The 11,977-nt window shown below is 35.6% G+C and overlaps 1 protein-coding gene across 1 annotated transcript; it reads left to right on the forward strand.

Annotated features, from left to right (window-relative positions):
* Positions 1 to 92: 92 nt before the first annotated feature.
* Positions 93 to 11,692, forward strand: LOC139971969 (uncharacterized). Its single transcript, XM_071978841.1, has 2 exons — positions 93 to 222; positions 10,159 to 11,692. Exon 2 carries the CDS (start codon positions 10,208 to 10,210, stop codon positions 11,690 to 11,692), a length of 1,485 nt encoding a protein of 494 aa, XP_071834942.1. The 5' UTR covers positions 93 to 222; positions 10,159 to 10,207.
* Positions 11,693 to 11,977: the final 285 nt, after the last annotated feature.

Consider the following 11,977-nt stretch of genomic DNA (forward strand, 5'->3'; position numbering starts at 1 on the left):
TTACTTTACTGCACTTGAATTTGCCTTTGTCGTAAGAATAGTTTATAAATAATTGTTACGACTCGTCGTAAGAATAGCCACGGCCTATAAACAAAGTCGTATTTTGTCGTACTCGCTGTTTCTTCGGAAAACGATTTAGATACGTCCAAGGATCACAGGAGCAACGAACTGTTGTAAGAGGAGGAATATAAATCATAAAGAAACCCCGAACAAAATCCGTTGGTGAGTTACTGAGTAAGAATCGGAAAACATTTCTCCCGGTTCATGATGATTGCGTGTGTGCAAGTGCCCTACATCAGTTTCGCTACAATTTTCATATTAAGCTAGGTCCAATGCGGAGACAGGCTGTAATGTAATGATACTGTGCATGCTTGATAACGTAGTAAGGTTTTCATGTATGCGTAGGCCTAGACTACCCAGCTAACACACAACGTAATAATAACGTTATTGTTTGGTTGTGGTTACGTTGGTGTCCGCCCAACGTAACGATAACGTAAATAAAACGTTGCCAACTTACGTAATATCACAACGTTTTTAAAACGTTTCAAAGAAACGTTTAAATAACGTTAAATAAAGGTTACGTTTTTAAAAACGTTGTATTAACAGTTTCACGATTCGTTATATTTACGTTTATATATTACGTCCACACAACGTAAGTTTTTACGTTGACATTACATTGCAGTTTGGTTACCTCATGACGTAACAGACTTTACGTTGCATAAACGTTAGCACAGTTCGTTATATTTACGTTTGAATATTACGTCCACACAACGTTAAGTTCTACGTTGACATAACGTTGCAGTTTAGTAACCTCGACGTAACAGACTTTACGTTGTATAAACATTAGCACATTTTGTTAAATTAACGTTTGAATATTAAGTAAATACGACGTTGGTGATATACGTAAATATTACATTCTAACTTCGTCAAGAAGATAACAAAACAAGATAACAAAACAAGTATTTTTTGATGTTTCCTGTTTAAAGAAGCCAAATTAAAAAAATTTCTGTGGTTGTAAAGTAAACGCTTACTTTTAGCTTATCGTGTTATACAGCACTTACGTTTTTATACATGCACAGTTCCGTGCATATGCCTAAATCACAAACTGTTTGTTACATATGGTTTTTAGCTCCGTGCATATACCAATTCGTCAACACTACATGGCCTGCTTTTGTGCAAGGCCCAATCGCTGCACTCAAAGGCAACTGCCTGCAGTAAGCACGCACATTATTGGTTCATAGCTGACGGTGTAGGCGTGGTTATTACGCTGAGCATGGGCAGTACATAAACATGCATTAAGGCGCCAGTTTCGGAAACTACTAAAAATATTTCACACCTTATTCTGATCAAGCCTGCTTTGACTGCTGATTGGTCAATAACTATCACGTGAATTCTTCAAAGACGCCGTGCTGAGCCGACGACAACAGGTTCAATACTGTTGTAGACGCTTACGTGCAAGAAAAAAAATGATATAATGGGTGTTGAAAAACTTTAATCCAAATGTTCAAGGTAAGTTTCATTGATAAATATACACACATCAGCAAGGTCTTAGATATTTGTGTAGTAAACGACATATTTTAGGTAATTTCACGCCTCTATATAGTGTTCAGCGTAGCGTTACTTAGGACTAGCCTACTCAATGATTGTGCGCCTAACGTTATGCTAATGTTATGTATGTAAGCATACAGTAGTGCTACTAGTACCAACATTTAGTAATGTATGTATGACTATGAATGACAATGAAGCTACACCGAATACCAGCATTTGACTTCGTGATTAAGCTAGCCTAGTCCACTGCAGCTCTATACAAATCAATGTTTTACTATGCCTAGTTAACTGACTTTGTACACAGAGCTTACATTTTTGTAGGAGCCTTAAACTGCCTAAAAAAAGTTCATTTCTGTGGTTAGATTCACAACATCAGACCCAGGCATGATACTGTACAGTGTACTAGTAGGCCATATTGTTACCTGCCTTTTTTGTTGCATGAAACTGAGAACAGGTTGAAGAAATGTTTGTGATTTGGCAATGTTTTGCAAACCAAAAATCTGTGATATTATAGGAAGCTTTATTTTCCAAAATATATTGCAGGGATGTAAGTCTTCCGTTTTTTGACGGGAATCCGGTTTTTTTTTTAATTCCAATTAACAGGGATGTAAGTCTTCCGTATTTTTACGGAAATCCGTTTTTTTTTTTAATTCCAATAAAGTTCCACAAAATTGTTCGAATATCAAAGACACAACGCGGCAAACATGCCTGGCCCGTTGCAGCAAGCTAACTTCAATTTTCACTCATCGATCACTCAAAATACCATTTCCAGTTTCGCATCATCGCATTGCACTGTACAACATTGTGCCATGTGAATATCGTTGCGTACGTGCGAACTTCAAATCGCTTTAGCTCATTTCTGTCGTTGAAAAACCTTGCCTAATTCATGTTGATTGGACTGCTAATTAATATCTTTGTAACTGCTGGTGCTCGACATAAGTTTTGGAATTAACGCTTGTGATAGTTGTGAGCGGCGGAAATCTACGGGATACGCATATGAAAGATGATATTTGTGATCGCATTCGAATGTGAGACTGTTTTTTATTCCGTATTTCGCTGCGACGTATTCGTAACTTTGAGCTAGCCTAACATAACGATAGTGTGTAAGTAGTAAGAACTATAGGGGTAGGATGTGTTAGCGCTAATACTTCTAAGCTAGCCTAACATACAGTAACGATAGTGTGTAAGTAGTCGGAGCTAGGAGTAGGATGTGTTAGGATGGCATTCACCTGGGGTCTCCAAATAGTTTTCCGGGTTTTTTTTTTGGCTGCACTTACATCCCTGATATTGACTTATGCTGCTGTTGTTTGTTTAATTCCCCACTTTTGTGTGGCCCCTAGTTACAGAGTAGTTAGTGTAGTCTAGAGCAGGATTAGTGGAACGGAACTGCAGTCATCAAATTTTACTGGTGGTCTGTCAACACTGCCCTACATGTAGGTACACAGGGAATTGTTTCTTTCTTATATTTATATCCGAAAAATACAACTGTTTGAAACTGTGCAGCCTTCACTTTAAACTTCATAAAATTACCCAACATGTGTTTAATTTTTTCTTTTCTACCAGAAAAATGAAGTAAATAGACAAAGCTTCACTCTCCTGAAAATAAAACCCTGAAGGAGGTAATCAAACCAGTCGTCCCATTGGAAACTCAAGAAGTAGCTACACAGCAAGGTATCCCTATACATTATTAAAGTACAGCTGCTTAAGGCAGATCACACTAACATAGTAACAAGCACAGTAAAAATAATTAGCCAAACTAATGTCCAAAATTCTGCCGTAGAATAAGTATTCCAGCCTATTTTCACTTCCCTTTGATTAAATGTAGAACAATTTTATTACTGAATGTGAGTCCTTAAATGAGAATGTTTTCAGTCATGTGAAAGTAAGAGGTCAGGTATTCCTCAGTGATTTACTGTGTTGTTATGCATCACACTAACTAAAGATATACAACCAATTCATCATGTTCTTAATTTTTTTAATCTTTCTGACCGTAAAAAGTATCTGACCATTCTAGCATTATTGGCTTGAATTTGGTCGTGAAAACACTCATTTAGCTGATTTTCAAGAAAGTTTGGCCGTGAGCATGTTTTACAATTTGGCCACCTTAGATTGTACAGCTACAAGACTTGAATGCTCCTATCTATGACAGGACACGGAAAAAACATAATTTAAGCATTTAAATCCCTGGAATTTTATGTACAGGTCAACAGTAAAGCAAAAAGTGAGTCATGAAGTTTGTTTGCAGGTAAAGTTTTGCAATTTCTGTCGACAATTAGGCACAAGTTTATGAAAGAATTATACGGCCTGGATGTGCATCACAGTACATATTTAAAATCTTTAACGGTGTGTACCTATTTAACAATGATGTTAACTATACATTGTACATTTAGTGAGGCTTGTCTGTACATAGGCCGAGGTCTACATCTACATCTTGTGTAGCAATATCGTGAAACTGATGCTGTATATTGAACTCGGTGTGATCTTGTATGAAAGTTGGCATACCGTTATTCATTTTTCTATCATATGGACAGGCTTTAGAAAAAGAAGCTGGAAGCAATTTGCACTGCCAGCATGTTTATTTCAATAACTCCTATTACTTTAGTTATTTTGAAGGCAAGGAATCATTATACCTTGTGGTTTCTAGTAAAACCAAATTTCTGTGTAACTTTTGCTAGGAGAGACAATTTTGAATTTACGATATCACAAAAGTGTCACAGTTGTTATTATATCTTACAGCCCAGGAACTGATGTTAATCTGCCAATGGCTTGATAAATGAGATGGTGAAGGAAAATGGAACGAAGGGCCAACGACACATGCAGCTGAAGAAACATGTACATGTTTTATTCAGGTGGAAAAGGTAAACTTAGCTTTTCAATCAAAACATTTACTCTGTATGGTTATGCATAGTGCAATGTTAGGCTCCATTTTGGTTCCTTGCTGAAGGTTCAAGGAATCTATGCGTAGTATGTGATGGTGATTGCGTGTGTGTGTGTGCGTATGTGATGCCCTTTGCTCGTAAACACGATAACTCAACCAGGGCAAGAAGTTGGATTGAAGTCATACTTGGTACATAGATGTGCCATACTGAGTAATAGAACCCTATTGATTTTGGTGCTCATTTCATGAATAATAATGAGGTCACAGGGTCATACATTAAAATCTCCAAATGCTAATAACTCTGCAACCGAAACTTAGAATTCATTCAATAATTGGTATGAATATGTTGGTAGATAGCGGGTACATTATGATATATGTAAAAGTTGATATGCATATTTATTAGGGGGCGGGGTTTAATTTGATTTTAACTAAAATAGATTGTAAACACAAAAACTGAACAACGACAAGTTGGATTTAAATCATACGTGATGCATATATGCGCCATAGAGAGTAGAAGAACCCTATTGATTTTGGTGCTCATCTCATGAATAATAACGAGGTCACAGGGTCATATATTAAAATCTCCAAATGCTAATAACTCTGCAACCGAAACTTAGAATTTATTCATAATTGGTATGAATATGTTGGTAGATAGCGGGTACATTTTGATATCTGTAAAAGTTGATATTATGCATATTTATTATTGGGCGGGGTTTAAGTTGATTTTCACTAAAATAGCTTGTAAACAGGGTAACGGAACAGGGACAAGTTGGTTTTAAGTCATACTTGGTACATATATGCGCCATAGTGAGTAGATGAACCCTATTGATTTAAGTGTTCATCTTATGAATAATAATGAGGTCACAAGGTCAAAGTAAAAATCTCCAAATGCTAATAACTCTGCAACCGAAATTCAGAATTCATGAATAATTGGTATTAATGTGTTGTACTGTAGCTAGTGGGCACATGGTGAAATATGTTCAAGATGATATGATGCATATTCAAGAGGGGGCGGGCTTAAGTTGGTTTTCACTAAAATAGCTTGTAAAAACATGGTAACTGAACAACAACAAGTTGAATTGAAGTCATACTAGGTACATATATGCGCCATAGTGAGTAGAAGAGCCCTATTGATTTTGGTGCTCATCTTATGAATATTAATGAGGTCACAGGGTCAAATGTAAACATTTTCAGAATTGAATCATACTTTGTGTGTAGGTGGTTGTAGATAGCGGGTACATGATAATGTATGTTCAATGTGATATTATGCACATTCATTAGGGGGCAGGGCTTGAGTTGATTTTTGCTAAAAATAGCTTATAAACATGGTAAGTTAACATAGTTTAGTAGGTAGGTCCACAGTCAGTGAAAGAACCTTGCTGATCAAATTAATCAACAATGAAGAAAGCTTGGGATTATAATCTCAAATGGCAAGGAATCACAATAAGCCAACTGGCTTTCTGGTTTTCTGCTGGCTTAGTGTTATTGCGATAAAATACATAATATGCCATTTAAATCTGAAACTCTAATGTAAACTTTATCCAATGGGAACAACACAATTTATTTCTGACATTCAAGATTGCATATCTTGGAATTGTACAGTACACAATTGTCATACTTAATATCTACTGCCTTGACTAGATGGAGGTAATAAATACTTTTTACATTGCCAAAGCAAGTATGAAATTTACAATTGACTGAACTTCATGGTGATAGGTATGATGATATGTACTGGCAATACCACTACTACTGACCACACCAAATTCAAAGTTGGTATCAACTGGAACACTCAACTATGTGACTAACACCTGTTGTGACACAGAAGTTCCAACTTGTCACCCAAGTTGGTCCTAATTACATCATGTCATCATGCATGAAATGTTTCGACAGCTTAGAGCTACAAAATATCTTCCTTACTACAAGTTTCCATGAATTTCAAGAATGAATTCTTCAAAATGATACCAGTCTTAATGCAAGTGTTGATAAAATTAATGTCAATGTATAAAGTTTAATACGTAACTACCTGGTCTTGCAAATACTGTTACCTGAATATGCTTTACCAGAGGAAATACCAACAGGCAAACTACACAGACATTTACTATTTTATAGAACTATCCCTTCAATTGTGTAGTGTACATTCTGTATCCATTTACTTAATTTTCCTTGTTGATCATCCATAGTGTGCTTTCAACTAAAATAAGTAATTGACATAGTTTTCTATTTTAGCATTACACTCAAGAGATGAGTTCCTTGTAAAACCTGCATTTTTTATTATCAACCTTTGACTCTGGTTCCAGTTAGAGATATTAAATATTTTGTCATATTACTTTCCAGATTGGGAACAACATTGCTTCATTTGGAAAGTTTACCGAAAACCCAGCCCTTCATTTTGAAAAGCAGGAGGACCCATAACCGGCTTTGTCTTCATTGACCGCGAAACAGTGAAATGTTGTAGCATGTTGGAAACGTTTGAACTCGGCTTTATACTATTTTCTATTTTTGACTACCAAATTCTGTTTCATAGTCTGGACAAAGAGTACGGTTGTAAAGGCAATACTTCAATTGGATAAAGTCCTATTTCACAAACCGCTCGCTGAATGTTAGCATTAACAGTAAACACTCTTCACCTCGCTATCTTGAATATGGAGTTCCACAAGGATCAGTGCTCGGACTGTCTGTTTTCACATTTAATACCTCCCAATTGAAGACGTTATCACTCCCACGGTCTCCAAGGAATGAATTATGCAGATGATACACAAGTTTATGTGTCAATGTACATTGATGAAAAGGATCAGACTATTGGAAAACTTGGATCATTTATAAACGAAATTAAAACTTGGTGTGTAAGCAAAACACAAATTCTCAGCGACAACAAAACTGAATTGATGCATGCTTTTCATCATGATTTCGTAATGTCAACCCTGCAACTTCCCCGTTAGCAATTAAAACTAAGACGTATGGTTAGCAACTTAGCATTCTTTCAAATTTGAGGCCCCCAAACTCTGGAACACTCCCAACCCAAATTAGGGATTCTCCTACCATAGACAATTTTAAAGCGTCTTATAAAGTTATTTATTCACGTACTTCCCACAATGGACACTGTAATATTTATATTGTCGATCATTTCATGTATCTTTTAGTATTCTTTTAGTATGTTTTTTTCTTGGTATTCATTTTGTTCCTGTAAAGCTCATTGAGACCGTCGACATAATGCGCTATATAAATAAGTATTATTACAGTAGTTTTTATTATTTTACATATTATATATAACTTCTACTTTGGAATGTCTAAACTTGTGGAATTTCATCCAAAAGTTCATTTATGGCATGGGAAAAGGTAAGGGTAGAGAGAGATCTGTTCCCAGTGTATCTCTTCTCATGAATTTCGTAACTCCTACTGAAGCTCCCTTAGTAGCAAACACATAGGCCTACTTTGTTTAATTAATAGCAAACAGACAGACACTTTTTTGACCTAATGTATTAATATGTTGATATTTCTAGCAGTTTGTATTACAGAACCCACAAGGAGTCTTTCCAATTAATTTCATAAAGGTTTAGCAAAGTAAAGCATGTGAAAGGAACACAGTTTTCTGTACCACAACCTGAAAGTTTCATCTGAGCTGTATTACCGATTGCAAAGTAACCCTGTACGTCACTAATATGTAGGATAGAAATCCTACAGTTATCCTTTTTGAGCTGACTATCTCAATACATTCATAATAATATAACCTTTCAAAATAACAGCCATTATTGACCCGGTATGGAGGTCATTGCATTGAGTGCATTTTGGTTGGACATTATGGAATTTATGTACTAAAAATTTTAAATTCATTTCAACTGAGCAATTGAACACATTTGTAAACTGTGGAGTTAAAGCAACTGAGTAATCCTACATTTTTCTGAGTTTTGATAAGACATTATCTTGTTTTCAAAACAATTAACTAAATTAAAATGTCAAATTATGGGGCAAAAATGTTGATGGAACTTTTAAGCTTCCGTACATCTCTATAGATGTAGTGAAAACAATGTGACAACACTTTTACTGGTAGAAATTGGATTTTTTTCGGTGGACAGACTTCATGCTCTAGCTTCTCCTGCAAGTAACCATTGGGAGGGTCTGTACTCTGGTTAAATTTAAATTAACATTTTAACTGAGGCAAGTTTTACTGTGTCAGCAACTACAGCCTAGGCCTAGTTAGGCTAAGCTTAAGTTAGGCCTACTGTCTAATAGTATAAACTGGCGCGCCTCGTAACTGCGCTTCTTCTACCTTTGGTCTAACTTTGTCCTCGCCAATAAGTCTGGTTTAATGCAATAGTTAACAAAACCAGAATAACATAAGAAGCCAACCCGAAGGCCGGTAAGGAACAAATATATTGAAATTAATTAACCCATATTATAACTCGTTCATTAATACTACACTAGTACAGTGCTATACAACTGCGTTCTGCAATACTGCTAGCTAGCGAACATAAGACCGATTACTAATCGGAGAAACTCAACTCTCAAACGTACAGCTGCTTCTCATTGTCAGTCGTTGGAATGGCGTACGGCTTGTCAATGATATATTAGTAGATGATAGCACTCCCCCTATGGGTGATTTGTCGGCTGAAATCGTTCCTAATCTGAAGCTTCGTGGGCCGAATTATAAACTTTCGGCCTAGCTTACCGTTCTAATATTTTGACGGAAGATTTTAAGGCCAATTTATTTAAGTAGTAAAACATGAGACTGGTATTATTGAATATATTTAAAGCATGAAATGTTACTTTACTAATTAATTTTGAACTATCGCAATTCAATGGACTATAAACTCTGGTGGCAACTGCCATGACTATAGTAATATTCATATTCATAAAGATCTTGATTTATTATAAATTGAAATGACACGTGAGAGTAAACCCAAGTAATAAAATTTTGGGTACCGTTGTTGCTTCTTAAAAGAGCCTGAAGCTTAAGTCGATCGAAAGAAGTATTATATGTTAACTATTTTGTTTATTATTCTGTCATTGATAATTTTCCAAAGAGAGGATATAAAACAATATTACGTAACAATAAAAATCGAAATGTCTTGAGTCCTTATTGGTAGTCAAGATGTGTTAAGGCATAGGCCTACTCAGTGTGTACGTGAAGGTTACTTATTGGTTACTTAGTTACGTAACCATTACGTTATATCACAACGTTACTAAAACGTAAATGACTAACGTTGCGAAATCTCGTTGTATGAACGTTGCAACAACATCGCAAAAAGGTTATACAAAAACGTTAATGCGACGTTATTATAACGTATCATCTAAACGTTACAAAATAACGTAATAAAAACGTAAATACAACGTTATTTTTTGGTCTAAATATTACGTAAATATAACGTCCCCTGGAGTCTACAAAATTTCGTAACTACAACGTAACTTTCTGACGTTAATACAACGTAAACGGTACGTAAATATAACGTTATAAAAACGTAATTTTGTTAGCTGGGTAGGGCCTAGGTTCTTTATCCGTCCCCTGTGTATACACACTTCATAGGCGCCGGCCCACTCCCACCTTTATTGCTTACACAATTTGTAAATACAAGGCTTACTACAGAATACAAATTTGTGGCAGGCGACTTGCAATTTTTATTGGGAAAGAGGGGAAAAAAGAAAGATATGCAAAAAATTGTACATCTCACCCACACCATTTTTTATTTTGAAATTGATCATCTTTTATTTAATTTTTTTTTCTTTTACTTGTGTAGAGCACTTAAACCATACAACTTTGTCAACGAAAATCTAAACCAAGGGAAAATGCCTCATTTTTGCTGTGCTGGTGGTTGTACAAACTCATCCGACAAACAAGATCTGTCTTTTCATAGTTTACCTTTACGAGACAAGAAAAGATTAAATTTGTGGATCACAAAAATGAAACGAGATCCCAAATTTTTCAGAGTTAATAAACATGCAAAAATATGTTCAAGCCATTTTACTGAAGATGACTTCATCGAGCCACTTGCAAGCAAGAAGAGGTTGAAGAGAACTGCTGTACCTTCAAAATTTATTTGGACAGAGCCAGGGAGGGAAAGTACAGAAAGACAAGTGTTAGGAAAATTACAGGTATGGCATGAAAATAAAGACGAAGAAACAGACACTGCTTCTGAAGGAGAGGGTGATGTACTTGACCCCCAGAGACCATCCTCTGTGTCAAGAAATATCCAGACTGATTACAATTTTGAGGAATTAGACTTGCCTTGCCAACACAGTTTCTCTGTATCTCATTTGCTGTCTAAAAGCACAACAGAAAAAAAGGAGGAGAAATTCTTTACTCATTTTACTGGATTTAATTCAAATGCACAGTTTAAGGAAACACTTAGATTTTTAGTCCCAAATTTAGATAGAAATAATTTAGTTTACTATGACACCAAAGAGGCAAGAAGTAAATTAATAAATGCAGAATCACTCTTTGAAGATGAAGAATTAAATGAAGGGATATCTCTCACAGTGGAATCAACAAAATGTCCAGGGAAAAAAATCTTGATTGAAGATGAGTTCTTGATGGTTATGATGAAATTGCGAATGGGACTCAGCAATTTGGACTTGGCTGAAAGATTCAATTTGTCAGAAAGTACTGTATCAGTAAAGCTGATAACTTGGTTTAATTACTTGTATGTTATTCTTGGGTCATTAAAGATATGGCCCGGTCACAACATAATTTTAAGTAATTCACCCCAAGAATTTGTCCAGAAGTACCCTAATACAGTTGTAATCATAGATGCAACCGAATTACAAATTGAAGTGCCAAGTTCACTCCAAAAGCAAAGTGAAACTTACAGTTCTTACAAAAGTCACACCACATTAAAATGTTTACTTGGTGTTGATCCTAAAGGGGGTATAATTTTTGTTTCCCAGCTATATGAGGGGTCCATAAGCGACAAAGAAATTGTAAAAAGATCTGGTTTCTTATCAGTTCTTAAACAAAAACTAGAAATGGGAGAACTACACAAAGGAGATGCAGTTATGGCAGACAAAGGTTTTGATATTGAAAATGAATTGAAAGCAATGGGGTTAAATCTCAATATCCCCACCTTTTTGAGAGCAAAGGGAAGTTTCTCAGAAGAGGATGTAATTAGGACACAGACAATTGCCATGCACAGAATTCATGTTGAAAGGGCTATTGGGAAGGTTAGGCGGTTCCACTTGTTTAATTCAGTAATACCAGTGACAATGTTTGGTACAATAAATCAAATCTGGACTGTTTCTTGTTTGTTATCCAACTTTCAAAATCCAATTCTTTGAGAAACTCAGTACAGCATAGTGTAGTTGAAAGGTTCTTTACCATATATGTATAAACAAAAATCAATGGGACTATTCCTATAAGCTATGACATCAAAAATGGTATGCTTTTGATGAAGAATGAGTTAAGCTTTGGTAAAGCAATGACAGTCCAATATTCTTCATCAAAAGGAACTCTTGTAGCAATCATTTCATTACTGTCACTTAAATAAACAATGAAATCACACCATTTTAAACCAGTTAGGGCCATCTGACCTTGCACTTGGGTAAAGTAACCAAACTTGTGTT

This window comes from Apostichopus japonicus, chromosome 8, assembly GCF_037975245.1.
Source record: "Apostichopus japonicus isolate 1M-3 chromosome 8, ASM3797524v1, whole genome shotgun sequence".
Lineage (NCBI taxonomy): Eukaryota > Metazoa > Echinodermata > Holothuroidea > Aspidochirotida > Stichopodidae > Apostichopus > Apostichopus japonicus.

Coding starts and splice junctions, on each gene's coding strand:
- LOC139971969 (XM_071978841.1), top strand. CDS start 10,208: ATGCCTCATTTTTGCTGTGCTGGTGGTTGTACAAACTCATCCGACAAA.